Source organism: Calidris pugnax, unplaced genomic scaffold (genome assembly GCF_001431845.1).
Source record: "Calidris pugnax isolate Ruff unplaced genomic scaffold, ASM143184v1 scaffold70, whole genome shotgun sequence".
Lineage (NCBI taxonomy): Eukaryota > Metazoa > Chordata > Aves > Charadriiformes > Scolopacidae > Calidris > Calidris pugnax.
Window position 1 is genome coordinate 13,259,269 of NW_015090862.1, and position 19,058 is coordinate 13,278,326.

The 19,058-nt window shown below is 41.6% G+C and overlaps 1 protein-coding gene across 1 annotated transcript in view; it reads right to left on the reverse strand.

Annotated features, from left to right (window-relative positions):
* Positions 1-19,058, reverse strand: part of AGBL1 (ATP/GTP binding protein-like 1) — a 309,960-nt gene that overhangs the window by 86,746 nt on the left and 204,156 nt on the right. Inside the window, exon 22 of the mRNA XM_014944285.1 lies at positions 3,986-4,146. Within this exon, the coding sequence (XP_014799771.1) occupies positions 3,986-4,146 (161 nt within the window). The remainder of the gene's footprint in view (positions 1-3,985; positions 4,147-19,058) is intronic.

Consider the following 19,058-nt stretch of genomic DNA (forward strand, 5'->3'; position numbering starts at 1 on the left):
CCTATTATCAAAAAACATGATGTCCAAAGTAGAAGCTGGCATTTCATTTTCCCAGCAGAGAGCTTCTGAATGCCAGAATTGACTGCAAGGCATGGTGGGAGGCTGGAAACACAAAATTAATGATTCTTCCTGGGGCATGGCTTGTGAGGCCAAGTTTGGGAAAGGGCAAAATAAAGTGCCTGTTAAGCACCTGACACACTGTTTTGTTTTTTTGAAGGTGGCTGCAAAGCCCAGAAAATTCTCCACATATTTGGCCTTTGACCATGTCAGAGCGCTCTATAAGACCAACCCTATTGAATGCTGAGGGAAAAGGAGTAGCTGATGCAGAAAAACACCTGAATATCACTAGTGAAAAGAAAAGCTACAAACTAGATCCCTATGTATGTCTTGTGCAATGTGAGGGTGATAATGGTTGAACAAGTGTGAGAGTGAATATGAAATATCCCAGGAGCACAGGTTGCTAATTAAGACACAAGCTAATACCTGGAGCAATTTAACCCATCTTCCTCTACGTCACACCTTGCAGCTCTAATGTATCTTATGTGTGTACTGCATTGTACACTTTCTCCACTTTTTTGGCATGTCCACGAGAGAGCTGTCATACAGACATGTTGAGGACCAGTGACACAGAGCTGTTAGGCCAACTCCACGATGTCCCTAAGGATTTCCTGGTTACAGAAAAATATTTTACTGTCCTGCTAGCAGTATAGCCCCACTGATGGAAGTTCAGCCCCCTTTACTTATCCTCAGATGCAACTACTTTGCTACTCTACCTCTGCTGGGAAATTATTCCAACAGTTACCTCACCCATGCTTGCAAATAACTCCATTTACAGTTCACACTTTAGAGGAAAGAGAGAGTGTAGACTGGGGACAGGAAGAAATTCTTGCCCGTGTAGGAAACCATATTCAGTTGGGTCTGCTGAAGGTTTCTTTGTTTGACTCACTGGAGACAGCACCCTGAACACAACAGACCCAATCTGATGTGAGAAATCCCCCGTTCACACCGGATGCCTCCATTAGATCAGTCACTTCCCTGACAGCTATTACCTTGCTCCAATTTGCTAACCACCGATTCTGACAGAGCTGTATAAAGTGCACAACAAATAGTTTATTCCAGGGAAGCAGGCAGAGTCCAGCCTGCTCCTTCATCCCCTTCACAGCAGTGGTGAAAGAAGAAAGCTGCAAAATACCCAGAACAGAGGCAGCCTGAAGAGGAAAATTAAAAGACACATAGAGTTATAAACCTTGACAGGTGAAAATGTTTGCTGTCGGAGGGAGATGCTGAGATGCCAAGTCAATGCCACGCGCACCAGACACCAGGGCAAAGAGAGACAAACGCAGGACATGAACTGCAGGGATTTCACAACAGAAGAGACCTCTGGCTCCACAGCTTTTGATCTATGTACCTTTGCAACAAGACATTTCATCTGGGAACCAGCTCTATCCAGTGCTGGATTAACCTCTTGTTCCCTGGCCTGACCTGTCACCCAGAGTATTACAGAGATGGGCACTCAGAAACGCATATTTAGGAAACACATTAGATCAAGATAGACATATTTAACATAAGCACTGTGCAATCCATCATACTGCTCACAGCTTCATTTCAGATTGCTTTCACAAAACAAAACCCTAACAACTAAATATTTTCATCAAGGTTGAGCAATACTAATCCTTTTGATATTGGTGAATACTGCTCTGATACGAATCACCCATAACTGTACCTTTTTATAGACAGTCTTTGGGATCCATTTACCTTTGCCAGAAAACGCTAGCTATAGTCAGAGAAAGGTTTTGATGGAGAATCATTCTGGTTTTTTATTCAAAGTCTGTGAGTTGAGAGAGAGATACAGAAATAGCTGCCCTCCTGCCCATACCAGTGTGCTCCCTGTATTCTCCATTCTTCCATTGGTTCCAGTAGGGCTCCTATTCCCACTCAAATCAAATCACACAGTTCTCTTGGCTAGACTCACAGAAACTCAGGAGCAAAGTATTAATTTTCAGAATCAGAATCAATATACTGCACAATCATTTTCCATGAATTATTTATTTTTAAAAAAGAATATGCTAGCAAAGCCTTTGGTCCCTGCGTCTCCCTTCCCCCAATCTTCTGCAGAAGCACCTGCAATATGACATATCTAGGTGGCATAAACAATTCGGCTCTTTACCTGGTCTGCAAATTATAACAAATTGCACCTAAGCTACAAAAATTCCACAAACCTGCAATTATACCCAGTAGATTGAAAATGAATGAGTAACTGTCACGTTGCCTTTTAGCAGTGACATTACATCCCTGGATGTCACAGAGGTACTCACTAATTCTGGGCAAACTTGAAGGGACAGAAGACTTTGCTTCCAGCTACCATTTGGAACAATATGAGAGTCTTACAAAGTGAGAAAGTTGTGGGTTTTTTTATCAATTTCTTTAAAAATATTTGTAATTAAAGAGCTTCTTACTGTTATTTGGGTACTGATCAACTGCCACAGTATTTTGTGAAAGAGGAATGAATCCCTTATTAATATAAAGTCAACTAAAGAAAAAAAAAACAGTAACAGAAGACTATAAAGATCATGGGAAACACTCACCGAGTTCATGTGACCTGATGGCTTTTTTTCAGTCTGAGGCCAATCAGAGTTCAATGTTTTTCTTCCCATCTAAGAAATTATTTTCATGCAAAGTCTCTTCTAGCTCTAGTTCAAAAGTGAGAGTTTGATTTATATCTCAAATCCATCCATGGAGCAGGCTTCAGTAGTTCCCTCTAATGATACACAATGATTTGTAGGGTGGCTGTCCACAACACGGATGGTGCTTAGCATATGCTTCATTTGTATGTTCACATGTACAAGTGAGCACAGCTAATCCAAAGGAATGTCTCTGCGTTTTAGTCCTCTTTTTTCATTGTCCCTCATAAAAATTAAAAACTGCGAACAAGCTTGTAAGACTGGTTTTCGGCATGAGGAACAGGTGGTGGTAATGTCGGTTAAGTATTCCTGCAGGGGGAAGACTGGAAGCCTGCTATAAATTATGGCAGCATTTCTGCAACTGAAAAACTTGCTTTTCATTGATGAAGCTGAGAGAGCTCTTTGATGACAAACCCATTGGGGAGCTTCAAATCATATCACATCACTAAGTTTTCTTTCTCCATTTCTCTTGGAAAAACATTATTGCAAGCATATGTGCTCGCACATAGCACTAACAAGTGACGGTGGTCTAGAAAGGATATATGTATTTCTGCTTCATCACAAATTCAAGCTGAAGAATCCCATACCCTGAAACTTACCCAGACCAAATTCCCCATTTATTTATAATAGGGCAATTTCACTTAAATATATTCAACTGAATGTAGGAAGTAAAGAAATTAATTCTGCAATTTTGAAAAAAATCTCTTAAATAATCAGGAGGATCATGACCTCATTCTATGCACCAAAAAGTCACAAACCTATGCTCAAAATGTCTGCAGGATGCAATTCAATGAGGAAAAGAGTCTGTGAGATTCCTTGCAGAATCAGGCTGAACGCTTCTAAATCACACCATCAAAGTCCTTCTCTCATCTGCAATATATGTTCCCTGCCCTGCAGCTCAGAGAGAATATCTTGAATGTAAGAATGTAAGAGATCTTCTCCATGAGGTGGACAGACCACCATCTGACACTCCAATATTTCCTCCTGATTCATTTTTTTCTGGGGCAATGCCATCCCTATGCTCCAGTAACCAGTTTTGAGAGAAAAATGGAAATTCACTGGAAAATAGAAAACGAGTTCTTTTCCTTCTCCATTTTATCTACTTGGACAGTTGCAGGGCAAGGAACCACTGTTTTAGTAGTTTCTTTGGGAGTCAAATATATCTTCATGTCCCTCAATATGCGCCAGTTCCCAAGATGCAAATCTCAGCCATAATGAGAGTCCATTTCTGCAGATTTAAACCCAAAACACATTCCCCACCAACTTGATTACCACAGGAGAACCCTCTGAATGCTACCACTGACCTTTGTGCCCGGTCTGTGATCTCCTCCTCCAGGTCTAGCAGGAGAGCTGCCTGAGCCATCACCTTCTTGCTGCAAGGCAGGGATTTGAGGTGCAGAATGAGCAAACCAAGGCAAAACTTGCTTCCCATCTCCTCCAGCTCCTGAGTTCCCAGCTGCAGGCCCTGCCGGAGAGAGGTGGAAAGTCTCAATGCTGAGGGCCCATTTCACAATGGCATGGAAAGAATCAGGCTTGTTTTGCAGAAGGACAACTCTCAACATTCCTCCTTCCATTCTGAGCAAGGAGTTTGTTCATGTTCAGTACATATGGAAATTTTCCCTACAGAATCATTTGTAAATTGACAACACTTGGTCTAGAGAAGCTATTCTAAAATAGCCTCTATTTGACAAATGGAGAAACAGAGGCAGTTTATCTGCCTCGACTACATTTGCAGAAGTCATTGTAAGAATTAGACTCAGACCCCAGTAAATCCACTTTTACAAATCATTAGGACTCATTTTTTCTTTCTGTAGATGAACCATCTCCCTAAGCAATGGGAAAAAAACAGGTCCTATGATTATGAACACTGGGCAGTGGCAAAGACAGAAAAGGAAACCAGTGGGGGAGAGAGGGGAAGAGATCTTTAACAAGTTATGAATTGTTTTTTAAGAAAATCAATTGCAAAGTAATTGCAAAATAACAAACAACTCTAAGGAATTTCTTAGTCTATTAAAAGCTGATGTGTCTCTAGCAGAGACAAGCAAAGACAGGGAAGGATAAACAGGGCTTGGATTATCAACATCATCTTTCAAGGGAGAACTCCTCCAAGCTGTGGATCCTCGGTTGGAAGAACCCTGGTTATTAATGACCTTGGTTTGTTTTTTCCCCTAATTAAAAAAAAAAAAAAAAAAAAAAAAAAAAAAAAAAAAAAAAAAAAAAAAAAAAAAAAAAAAAAAAAAAAAAAAAAAAAAAAAGAAGAAGAAGATGATCTGGCAAAGAAGGAATACACCAAGGGCCTACATAGGAGTAAGTCAATGTAATCATGTAAGCAGTGAGAGAGCAGGAGATCCACAAAGCTCAGATATACTAAAAAGAAACTAAGAAATGCAAACCCCCTCATCTTTGGCATTTAGTGCCTGCATCACATTTTCTCCTTAATGCTGTCACATCAGGGGTTGAATCAATTGCTGCCTCTGCCAATATCAGCCCTGTGTGCTTTTGCAACACTAAACATCTCTGTAGCCAACCTTCTGACAAGAGCTCCAGCTCCATTTCCATGACTGTTTCCTTGGCAACTCCCAGGAGCCCACACTCAGGAGCCACGGGGCACAGTGTGAGCTCCAGGCCAGCACGGCCTGCACTTGAATCTCTACTGGATATTTGTTAGTGGAAACCTGTTGGGTAATGAAGCCCATGTATGTTCTCTTAATCCGTGACAGGAGGTGGAGCTCAGATCTCATGTTGATTTATTATTATTATTATTATTTTTTATAAAGTTGTTGCATTTGAAAAGTGCTTTGGGATACTTGTGTCTCTAGAGCTAAGAGATTATTTCTGAGCAAAAAACATGCAGGTGGCTGGAAGAAAGAAAAAAATTTTCATGCAAACTTCTGCAGCTCTCCTGCAAAGCTTTTTTTTGTGCATTTTTGTTAGAGGACACAAACTACTCAGGGTGAAAATCATCACTTCATCTCCAGCAGATCCACCATACGCAAATATCATCTGGCATACAAATGCCCTATCTGATTAAAAAAAATACATTTTCCTGTAGTAAAGATGTTGTAATTCTGCTTCCCTTATGAAATCTGGTGAGTGAAGCTTGAATCTGTAATTAGGATGGTGAACACAAACAACACAAGATATTACAGAGCTCGAACATATACTGAGTGGTCAGACTAGATAAGCACAGGACCTGCCCAGAAGAGCACACAAACAATCTGAGAAAACACAGCCCCAGAGCTAAGCAGGGTCTAGGGTCTCTGGAGATCTGACTTCTGCTCTCAGAACAGTCTCTTAATTATTTTTATCACAGTGGGCAAATCTCTGCCACCATTTCTTCTCCTCATTCTATTCACCCCCACTGCAAGCTTTGCCAAGCAAGATCCAGGTACAATGAACTATAACAATAATTAATAACAGTAAGAAAACAGATGCAGAGGCTTATGGGAACCAAGGGTCATTAATGCAAAACAATGAGAGTGCTTAGCAGCTCTGCATAGATTTCTAAATGTTTTATTATTTTACTTTAAAAGACTTAAGATATTTTAGTGTGGCAGAGTTACAATCGGCAGGCAGAAGTGGTGACATTTCTGAGCAAAAATATGTCATTTCCACAGCAAAAGAATTATTTTCTCAGGGGCAAAAAATACAAAGAACGTCTCGCGGCTCTCCCTGGGGTGTATCTCGGGGTCCTGCTTCCAAGATCAAGGCAACATACTAAATACCTATCAATCTAGGAGATGCGAATAGTGACTGTGCTAAAACTCTGCCTGTGGCTTTATGATTCCCCAGAGCTTTATTCAGGATATGAAGAGGCCTTAAGAAACTATGAGCAGAGAAATAATAATAATAAAACTATAATATACCTCAGAAGTCTCAGACAGTAATTGCTCATGCAATGAAGTTAGCTGCTGTACGATGGACCCATATTGCTTTGATACCAGACAGCTCAGGAGTAACAGCTGGGAACCTCAGCTAGAGGATTACTTGTTAACACACTTTATTTGCTTCAAACACAGGCAGACTTTTATTTTTTAGCTGAGATACTTCTCTCCCTCTCCTTCTTCCCTCCTCAGCTCTCAGAGGGTGGAGCTGGAGGTGAGTAGCATGACTACCATTAAACTGAAGCTGTTGGCAGAACTGACATATCAAACTAATGTTATTGATGGTGCCTGCCAGCAATGCCAGGAGCTGGTGTAGCGGTGAATAATCGGTCCCTCTTGCATCTCTGAAAGGGAAGCCTGGTCTCCAGGCACTTCCCTTGTAGCTCTGCAGCACACACAATTGTAAAAATTTTGAGAGTGTGCTTACAACTCAGAGTAATGACTATATGTCACATGAAATGCAAGAAAGAAAAAAAGAACGGTAGAAGTGGTCCACCTTGGTTTGCTTAATAAGCTGGTAGGAAGGACACCTCCATGGCAGTGAAGCTGTGTGGCTTCTATGTGTAATGACAGTACAAGGTCTATTTGCCACAGCTGTACTGGAGCAAGCTCTGCCTGAGAGCAACCCTCCTGTGGTGTCCTGCCAGTCTGGACTCTCTGTGACCCCATCTTTTTCTCCAGCACAACGTTTTATGGCTCCGTCCTCCTTTGGATATGACTATGAGAGCAGTGAAGCATGATGCAAACTCTTCCAAGCCAGCAGAATCTAAGCAAATTCTGAAGCAGAAAACGGTATCTCTGCACCAGAAAGCTACAGACAAACCCATCAGTCCTAATTAGTCCAACATCAGAAACATGCTAACAAAGCTATGCTACTTTGATGACCAGCTCACATTGCATAGTTTCTGCTCTCTATTAGATGAAAGTACCAGTCTGGACCAGCACCAGCTTGATGCACCACACTCCACTGCTCAGTACAAGCATGTCCATTGGTCCCAAGGGCCCTGTCATACAGTCTTTTGCAAGCATCATGTTAAGCGATAACAGGTTAATTGTTTCCTGGCTACTACAGAGAATAACGGAGCTAAACAACTTTTCCTAATCCCTTCCTTTTCACATTTCCATACTGCGACAGACAGCATGGGAGAAGGTGACATATAATAACAGTCCAAGTTTTGGATATATTTATTTTTCATGGGAAGAAACAAATTCCAGAGGTAGCTGAGATGGCCAATCAGATGACTGAAACAGACACTCAGTCTATTAACTCTTAGTATAATTAGTATAATTCATTTCTTGCCTTCTCTGCCAAAACTGTTGCTAGCATAACAGCTGGGGCAGTAGGATGCTCACCTGCACCTCTTAATTGACACTGTCATAGTAATTGGAAACTGGGAAGCAGGAATAAAAGCTATTCCTTGACTTATCATTTGGCCAGGACGTTGTCAATACAAATCTTCCTAAACAAAATTGATCAAGTCAAACTGGAAAAAGTTAATTCATACTCAACACTCTACCTTTATTTGATGCATCAAATAAATATCCACATCTAAATGTTTCTAATAATAACTTGCCCTCAAAATGCTTCAGAGGCTAAATGACAATGCAATGGAAAAAAAAAATAATTCATTACGCATATGCTTGAAACACTCCTGCAGCCAAAGGCAGCAAGAGTTTCATAATACAGATATTGTTGATGAAAGTGGAAGGACTCCAGAAGTTAAATTTGAAATTTCTTCCCAAGGGTAACTAGAGCTACAGTAAAATTAGAGTTAGGAGATACTAATAAACACAAGTAGACAAAAGATTTCAGAAGGATCATCTGTTTCCTGTGCTCAGAGGAAAGGGACCTTTGGCATGCAGCACGGCTACTCCAGCCTCTCCCACTTCTGGTCACTGCTCAGTCCTTGGGGCAACAGCTTTTCCTGAAAACTCAGTTCCAGTCAATACATATACATACACACTTACAGAATATTCTCTGCATCTCAATAGCTTTACACATGCACAATGGTTATGCCCTAAGGCTGGGTATAAATAAATTGACAGTCTGGTTTCTCACTAATTCCATCAGTGAGCTCTCCCTCAGAATACTAATAGAAACCATTTGGAGGCTCTAGAGGATAAACCAGAGAGCTGAATGAAACATTTGGTGCCTGGTGTTTGCAGCCTTAATTTTAGCTTGGGCCAGCTCTGAAAGATACTGTCCTTTCAACCCCCGTGAATGAAAATATGCAGACACACGCTGGGGAACAGGCTATTTAGACAACTAGGACAGTAGGGAATAAGCCGGGTTTTCTCAAGCCCCAGAGATGCCTAAGCAGCAGGTACAGTATGCAAAACAGATGAAGTGAAGGGGATGGGGATGAGAATCTGGGCCAAAAGATTTCAAGAAGATTAACCAAGCAGAAAAGGCTGAAGATGCAAGAAAAAAAAATAGGCTAGCAGGAATTTCTAGAAAGAAAGATGAGAGGGGCTGAAGTTAGAGACAGAAGATAAAAGGATGGGAGAGATAAAAGGATGAGAAAGAAGGAGGGGTTGTTGAGGTCAATGGATGCTGATATAGAGGAATGATAACAAGAGGAAAGCTAATGGAAACCTCTACCCCCTTCTCACCCGTGGAGAGGTGTACATTGCTCTGAACATCTGTCCTTGTTACATCTGGTACTTTGGCCACACAGTGAGGAAACAAGGCCTAGCTTGTCTTGGATCCTCTCACAAAACTTTTGTTGAGCTGTTTTGCTTGAGCTGGGGCTGAGCAAACTTCTTGGGTACAAAACAAAGAAGTGATTATTGTTTTAATCATTCATATGGCTTCTTTCCCTGGTTAAAGATGCGTATGTTACAGGCAACACTGTTCAAGGAATGGAGTAAATGAAAAGAAATATCTTCTCCCCCTGCTCTGCTGAAGAAAGAGTCCCAAACAACCTCCTCACAGGAGAACAGGGGATTTAGCAAACAGAAAAACTCATGGCCAAGTTCTCCAGCAGAACAATTATTTAGATTATGAATTCTCCGTGTCTAGTGCGGGGAGGGGTTTCCTCCTTCTTTCCGCTGTGCTGACTAGCTATTTGTTTGACATTCTGATCTCCCCACCTATTTGTATTTCCACAGCTGTCTCACTGTGCTTTCCCTCCATCCTTTCCTCCCTTCCCAACTTCTCCTTCTCTGCTCCTCCCTTGGCATCCTTTCTCCCTTCCTGAATCAACTCCCATGAATTACTACATCCTAAACATATGGCAAGCTCATAACCTGTCGGAAGAGCCAAAGAAATTATATTAGTGTTGCATTTGCCAACCCCAGCTGGCCACATTGCTTGGCCACTATCCTACACACTCCTATCTCATGTTATATATCAACAAATTGCAAATTATCCAGGATGGAGACAGGTGTGGCTTTAACTTCCCACCTCCCCAAAGACTGCACATTCATCCAGAGAAGTACTACTTGGATAGGGAATGCTTCCACTACCACTGGATGCTATTATACCTGTTTGCATTGCTGTACCAGACTGAAGGTGGTGCAGAGTATGAGAAAGCTCAGCTTTGCCAGGCTGCTTCTTGAATAGCATAGGGACAGACTATGCTTTTTCTTTTTTTTTTTTTTTTTTTTTTTTTTTTTTTTTTTTTGGGGCCCTATTTTGGAGGGGGGGTCAAGCAAACGTAGATGCAGGTTTTCCCGGCTCCCACCTCCTGCTGCTTCACTGGGATCCTTCAAGTTGCACGTGAAGCCGCAGCTCTTGGAAGAAGGTGATTACTGAGAATTTCAGCTGGGGTCAGGTGGCTGCTCCAATACCTTCTTTTTTTTTTTTTTTTTTTTTTTTTTTTTTTTTTTTTTTTTTTAATGTGGGCCATAATTGTGAAGAGTGGTCATGTCCGGAAAAAAAGATGAACAAAAAGCAAAAGAAAAATGAGGACATTTACCCCTACACAGGCAAACCATATAGGAAGATGCTACTCTTTGCAGATTTCTTGTTTTCCAATAAAGTTGAGTAGAACATTGGTTTTCTGTCTCGTTCATTATTGTGTGACACATTAAGGACCTACTTTTAGGCTTTTGGATGGACCTGGACTAGCATCAACAGATTATCCCTCTCTTGGCAGACACTGAGCAATCTTTCACCTCGTCCCACAGAACTGAAGAGGCTGCAGTGATGTATCAGGCCAGACCTGAGCATTTTGGAGGAGTCTGCATTGTTTACTGGTGACAGGAGTCAGAAGTGTCTCAGAGTCTATCAAGTTCCACTCAAAGGACTGTAGAGAGTTTTGTGGAAGAGAAGTCTGCCTCTACCATCTGATGAAGAGGAGCACTCTTGGAAGTGACAGTTCAGAGGGCAAAGTTCTGATAGTAGAGCTAATAAAAAAAATGGGTAATATTCTTTTTTAATTAAAAAAAAAAAAGAGAGAGACACAAAACAAAAATACCCAACACACTAATTCATAAAGGAAAATAAATGCTGTTCCATGATACTTCAGCCTCCTACTTGGCAGACAGGGAACAGGACTAGGGAACAGTCTGCAGTCACATAGGGATTCTAGGACACAATGAGAGGAGACAGCAGTTACCTTACATTGGTGACAATTGAGTGCTTTATTCAAGAAAGCATCTTTCTTTGCCATGCTCCCAGTATTTGCAACACATTAACTGGTATCACCCCATCTGACTGTGCCTAGAAAACTCAGTAGGCTACCCCTGACTTTGTCTTACATATGTACTTTTTCCTGCTATCTGAACACTGTGGAACCTGGAACAAGTCACACACAGGCTATAGCCTGAGGTATCTGAAGATTAATTGTGAGGTGGGGCTCTAAGTATGCCTGAGAATCTGTGTCAAATGAATTAGCTCTTAAAAGCAGTCTGGGAAAGCAAGAAGCAGAAATTTTGCAAGTCCTAAATTGGCAGCCTAATCCCTGGATCACTTTTCCTCCCTCTCTACTTCCACTTAAAAGTTTGCCTGTATAAATAACTTGAGTGTACAAAAAACTGACCAGACTTTTGGCCCACCCAAGCCTTATTTTCAGTTATGAATTTACCCAGTTTGGCCATATTTCATCATGAGAGTAAAATAATTTTCTAATCCTGGCTGGTGATCACCACATGCCTTGGAACAAAAGGATTTATGATACTTATAACTTTATTCTGGCTAATGTAAATGCAGATGCTATTCATAAAGTGTCTAACCTCCTTCAGAAATTCTGAATATAGTACTTGTATTCATAATTCCATCCACTATGGGGATCCCCAGGTTAATTATGTGTTACATAAAGAATCAACTGTTGCATCTTAATTTCATTAAATGGCTTCATATCCTTGTATTATAATATTACACAACACCTTGTAATTTTTCTGTGTGGCTTTAAACTACAGGATTTGAGTAACAATACTGGGAACTTCTAAAGTAGTTTGTATCTTAAAATTCACTGTGCTGTAAACTGCAATGGAGGAAACCTTATAGCCATGCCCTCTCATACCAATGAAATACATGCTATTCTTCCCACTGCAGAGGTGAGGAAAATAAGTATTGAGCAGAATGACACCTCAAAACTAGTGTGCTCTTCTTCCACATCCAAAATGAGACTCCAGGATCATTGTACCTCTCACTGTTGCGGTTGAAGCGCTACAGCAGATTTAGCGAGAAGCCAACCCAGCACGACCCAGACATCACTCCAGACTCCTGTTGCTCCAACCTGTTAACACTCTGCCCCATGTTATCTCCGTCATTTTGATGCCACACCAGCACATTACAGAGACCAGCAGACCAGTGAAACTGTGTCTGGGCCTGGCTGCAATGCAATGTAGAGGAGAATCCAAGGGGATGGTGAGCCTGCTTCCTGCTATACTTGCACCAAACATCCACACCATTGCAGAGCCTCTCCCCAGCACAGTGCCCAATGCTGCTCCTGCTTACTGCTGCACTCTCTGCATGGTAAGGCTTTCCTTCTTCCCTTTATTACTCAACAGCTCCAGTATCCCTAACGCTTTCCCCATATTGAAGCTGCCTTCCAGACCACTAAACACTTTTGTGTGCCCTCTCTACCCCTCTTTATCACTGCTTTGTATCTTACAAAAGAAATGACCCATAACAAACACAGGACTCCACAGGACGTATTACCATTCACGCCTATAGGTATATTATAAAATCTTCCAAGTCTACCTCTTTCTTCACACATGCAGGCATCTTACTTTTTTATTATTATTATTATTATTTATTTATTGCAGTTGCTGCACATGGCACAGACATCTTTATTAAGCTGTCTTTATAATAGCAACTTGTGTTTTCTTGAATGGTTAGAGCTAATTCAGAGCCCAGCCATGTGTCTGAATGCTTTAAACTATTCTTTCAAACATGTTTTACTCTGCCATGTTTCATCTTCCATTCTAGTACCCAGATTCTTTCAGTCCTCCTTCCTACTGCAGAATTTGTATCTGGTGCGAACAGTAAAGCTTATTATCTTACAGTTTTCCTTTCCTTCCAGCCACTAAAATTATAAATATTGACCAGCACCAATTCATAGAATCATAGCCGAAGTCAGCTTACTATCAATTTCTTTCCATCTCAAGGATGCCTTTTGTAACCTCCCTATTCTTATCCAGCTTTTTAACTAGGTTTGACTACACAAACAGTCCTTTTATGTCACATTCCATAAGTCCCAAAAATTCTTGATGCTTTTTTTTTTGCAGGAAGCTCTCTTCTTATCAGCTCTGACTCATCTGGGTTGCCCAGCAATCCAATCTGCATGAAAATTAGTCTTGATTAACCCTTGAAATCCGTGGACAAAACTTTATATACCATTTCTCCTTCATTCTCCAATCCCCATCCCTCTCTAAAATAAAAATCCACCATATTTTCAAGTCACTGTTACCACTCTCAGTCATTGTGTTTCCTCATCCCTGTGTTACTCCAGTGCTTGTGGTTCTGTTATTGGTGGTTCTCTTATCCCATGGAGTAAGTTTTTAAACCTGAGGAATCATAATTAGCACCTTGTTAAACATGTTTTAGTATGTCTGCTCTCTACTCAGCTGACCATTTTTAATGAATTCTTTTAAGTAGTTCAAATCTTCTGTTCCTTGGTTTCCTTACAACTCCTACAGGAACAAAACCTGGACTTCATCTGATTCTGGGAGTTAAAACCTTAGCCAAATATAAAATAACACAGCAGACAACCTGCAAGCATTAGTCTTCATGTATAAATCAGCCAGCACAGTCCCACAGCATCCAGCTCTCTTCCTGTCCTGGCTGCCTACCAGTTCTGCCAATGTACTTGTGGCTCCAGGGCAGCACAAATACCTCCAGAATGGACCCGGAACTCAGCCTACACAATCTCTTATTTTTCCAGTCCTGAGGGGTCCCATATTTTCTTCCAGAACGTTTTGATCATGCCTGGAAGCATACTTCTTTTTTCCAGATCTACCTTTGCTCTCCACAAAATCACTCGTTTCCTCTGAGCTCTTCTGCCAATGGCCTCAGAGCAAAGCTTCCACCTGGTGGTGGTTTTCCTGCCCAGACCACATCCCATACCAGCTTCAATGGTGGAATAATTACGTGCACGTGTTTAAAAGAGATTACCCTGAGACTCTCTGTGTGTTGATCTCCTTAAAATCTTACTTTAATAGGTCCTCACACAGAGATCTGTGGGTGAGAGGTAAGGACACAGAGCCATCTACAGTTTGGCACCTTGCTCTCCCATTTCAATTTTCCTTACTCTAACCTTTCATGCACTGTATGTCCATCCCCTTACACTGATACAACTCAAGAGCTACCTGAGACTTTTTTCCTAAATTATAAATTACTCCCCCTAGGCTAATTTCTTTTTTTTTTCATATCACAAATTCTCTTTGGTCATCTTTAGCAAACACCATCAAAGGTGGCCTCCCCACCTATCACTCCCTGCAACCTCAGCATCAGGGACGGGAAGCAACTCTGATTCTACGATATATTGTATTAGCACTTCTGAAAAACAACAAAGGAGTCATTGATTTTCCAAGCCAAAGGCACATGGGAAAGCACAAAAAGCATCTGTGCCCAGCTCAGATCAGAGAAAACCGACACTGCATAGGAGAGGGCTTCCCCCAGCCCAGTTACTGCTCCCTTTGAAGGACGGGAGTGCGAGTAAGGACCTTGTTGGCTGTTTTCTTACAGGTGTCAGCATAATCACTCTGACACAGGACCTTTCTTGCTTGTCACATTTAACAGAAAAATGGGCAATAACAGTGAAAATCTGACCCTTTCTTTCTTTCCTCTTTTTTTCTTTTGAATACTCTGTACTAGCCACCTACAGAATGGCTGATGACACTGAGGGTAATTCAGGCAAAAGTACTGCAGGACCTTCTTTGATGGCTGCTCTGATTTAATACAGGTTCATGTAACGAACGTGTAATACAATAATATCATATAAAGAGTTAAAGAATACATGAGAAGGCTGAGTCAAAGGGAGATTTTACCAGATGGCCCACGGACAAGTCACTGATCATTTCATTAAGAGGCTGTTTTAGGAGGGACATCCTGAAATGAGTGCTGGGAATGTGGAATCCACAGGCAGAAATCAAACATCAGGAAAGTTCTTTCAGGTGAAACAGCTGCCATCAACCACTATCCAGGCTTTACAGGTCTGCAGAGGCCAAAGGCTCATTTTATCACCGTCCTCCATGTGCAGTGGCACAAAGTAAACTGACAGTCACTAGGATGGTTGATGGATATTTTTACCCTAATTTTGGCTGGAAAAATGATTATTAAAAGGAAACAAAAATGGAAATTAAAACTGAAGCTTCTACTTTATTACAGAAGAGATGAAGTCATGATGCTTGTCCAAGAGGAACCAGGCAGCAGGGTGCATGTGACCTTAGATATCTGGATTTATTTACCAAGGAGTAGTATCAGTTAGACACGAACTTTTGCAAACCACCTATAAGACTTTTCCCCTATATAATCCCACCAGCACAGGCTCAGTTTAACATCTCCACTTACTGTGCTTTTGGAGAGAAAAAGAAATCAGGTGTTTGAAGACTGTAAGGAACAGACTGAAGAAAGGGAAACAAGATCAGAGAGACAGAGTTCGGGTGAGGGGGAGGCAGCTATCTCTAGCAAGTGGGATAACTGATGTGACTCACACAAAAGCAGCTTACATTTCCCCTTGTTCTGCTGTGGATATTTCCACCTTGGATTTTCCACAGGTGGAGACCAGCAGGAAGGAAACACATAACAGCTGATAAATGCTTCACCTCCTAGAGCATCAGGTGAGAAGTACACAGGCCTTGCAAAAATAAACTACAAGTCTCAGAGTCTTTAACAACCTAGTGACCATTCACAGCAAAGGCAAACCTTTATCAGCAGAGAAGATGCTGACTCCAGATTACAGGTTTTCAGGTTTTCTCATCTTGCAGGTGCACCACCCGAGAAAAATTTGCATAAAAACAACCTGCCTTTTTCTTAGGAGCCCTTTTCAACCTGCATTTATGATTTCCACAGAAAGTGATAATCCTCTGTTTGTGACATTGCAATCATTTCTACTACAATCAAGCGTTCTGTCCAAAAGGAGGATTACTGCTTTGGTTTGGGGAAGTATACTGACCTTTGGAGGAATAAAGCAGCCAATTTTGAAGCAAATGACCTTGGTAATAGAAAACAAAAGAAGAAAAAGATATAAAACCAACACTACATATAATCAGATCTGCCACTTCCAAGAGGCATCTGATGCCCTTTAAGTTCATAAAAACTGATGTTTCCTATAGATGTTTGTATGATGGATTTGGAAAAAGCAGCAAGAGACATTTCTCTTTGCTGTGCCACTCCAATATTCAGTCAGATTTTTCCTTTGACAAGCTGAAATGTTTAAAAACTGAACATCAGAGACACATATATAGAAAAAACCCACTGCAGTGCACAACTTCTTCCTTTTAGCAGTGTCCTGTGAGGAGGAGCATCACTGCACGTGGTGGTGAATGTCAAACAACTGGCTTAAACCTGTGCCTCTGGCAGCTGCTCTGCAATCCAAAGAACAAACAGTTAAAAAAAAAAAAAAAGCCTTTGTTTTGCCCTTTTTTTTTTTTTTTGGCAAGAACATAATTCAGCATGACTCTCCACAGAACAATTTGCATGGGATTACCCACAATGCACTGCATTATGGTAATACACTTCAACCTCTGATGCATATTAGACTGACAGTGTTAAAAATCTGTCAAAGGAAAAATAAATGATACAGGAAAATGATGATGTAAGACAGGACAGTAAACATTCCGCACTTGTGTAATCTGCCAAAATTCAGTCTAAAATTGGCCTGGGAAAGAGAACAAGAGTATTGTGCACTCAGAACAGCTTTAGGGAATGTTCCCAACTCAAGCAGAAAACAATACCTGACTGAGACACGGATGTAATTGCGAAGGAATGGAAAGTACAACAAACCAGAACTAAGAGCTGAATAGGAGACAAGGAGAGATTTTCTTCATTTCTTTGATTTCCACCGGGTAGCAACCTGGAGGGAATATTCCCTCTTACTCATCCAAGAATGGTTTGCACTTCACCACACACGTTTGCTTGCTCTGCCTTCTGCTTCTCTCCAAGCCCTGCTGCGTCTTCTGATGCTTGTAGAGATCCCTAATAGATCCTGGACAGTCTCTACATTTAAAAAGCAGCCATCCCAAAACACTGAACCCTAGGGATGTATCAGCCACAGATTCCAAACTACCAACATCTCTTTCCTTCAGTCACAGATGTCTACTCTGCCCTTCAATGGGCTTCACCAAGGGAACAAAGACTCCATAATATTTTTTAGTATTGGTCTTGCCCTTTCCCATAGAAAAAAGTCGCAGGAAATTAGCATTAAATATAACTCTCCCCTTCAGGCAATTCCACACACCATTTTCCTAGTAATTTGGTGTGGTTTGGGCTGGACTGGCCGCTGAAACAAATGACAGATGCTCCCTCCCATCAAGGAGGGGAGGAAGAGAAATAAAGAGACTTAAGAGTTGAGATATCAATCCTCAAATCCCTAAATCAAGGCGTAAGTCTGTTTTGGTATCCAGTAAAGAGTCATTTAACTGGCATGGAGACTTTTCTGCAAAGCCCCAGGACAAGCAAAGGCAAACGATGCAAAGAGGGGAACAAGGCATAGGGCTGGTTGAGGGGAGGGGATATGGTGAGAAGAAGTATTTTCCACCTAGGTCTTTTCACTAGTTCTCTCAGAGCTAAGTCCCAGAAAAATGAACAAAACAAGGGTTGAGGCCAAATTATATTTGCTGAAGAGGAGTTATAGAGATTAGTGTATTAATTAATCAAGACGGCGATGTCAGCAAGGGCCTGACCTTTATTCTTGCCCTAGTAAAAGCTTTGTCCCTGGTGACTTTTGGCTTGCACGCTAAAGCCATTTAGATACATCCCTCAATTAATCGCAGGATACCCCCTGGGAGATAGGAGAGAAGTACTGCAAGCTGCAAGCAGGGATGCTGAATCAGAGGAGGAGTAACATACTCAAAGGCACCTTGTCAAGGGCATTGGCAGAGCTAGGGAGAGAGCCCACAATTCTCTCTACCTTTCACACTTCACCTCTCACTGTGAGGAACAAAATTGTTTGAAGTTATTAATCTGGAATTCTGCCATACTTTAAAAAAAGAAATAATAATCAGAGACTAACAAGAAATGAAGATTAATTAAAAAAAAATCCACTCCAAAAGCAAAGACGCGACGCTGTTTTTAAAAGAACTTGTGTCTTTTTTTGTAATAAAACAGCAGAAATGCATGATACTCAGACAAAATAACAGATAGCTGCCAAGAGCAGGACAGCAGTCAGATCTTCAGTTACCCCCTGATTCTCCCCTTTCTCATGTGACTAAACCCTTCCCTCGGGCAGATTAGCTGCCCATCCCCATACTCTGGGGAGCTTGGATTCCTTTACCCAATATCTGTCATACAGCAGGTTCACTCTCAGCCTCTTGAGTACCTGTCTGAGCACAGACAGGTCCAGCATGCTTCTGAGCACCTCTGTGGCTCTAACAAAGAATCTCCAGCCTCCGCAGTGCGGATGGATGGCAAAATACAAGGTGGACAGGCAGCTACTGCTATCCCCACGCAGCAGGGACAGACCGGGGTGGAATCCATACAGGTTCAGGAAGACGACATAGGCAATAGGAAGACTAAAAAGCCACAAGAGTTCAGGAGAGAGTGGTGATGTTCAAGGACAGCAGCAGATGGATGCAACATTGGAAGATAGCAGCTATTCTGATAGAAAACGACATCATAACAATCTGTTTTTGCCTCCCAAACAAAAGCAACAAACATATCTGCCCATCAGTCTGGTCCACAGGCCCCATCAAGTCTGGACTCTGACCCACAGACAAACCTCCTGGCTTCACCTTGGACCTGCCTTGTCACTACAGATCTACCAAGTGATTGCTTGGCTGATCGCAGTCACCATCATCAGACCCGATCCTGATTCATGGGCTTGACCTTAGACTTGCTTCATTACTATGGACTTATCTGGTGACCTGGACTCTTGGCTGAAGC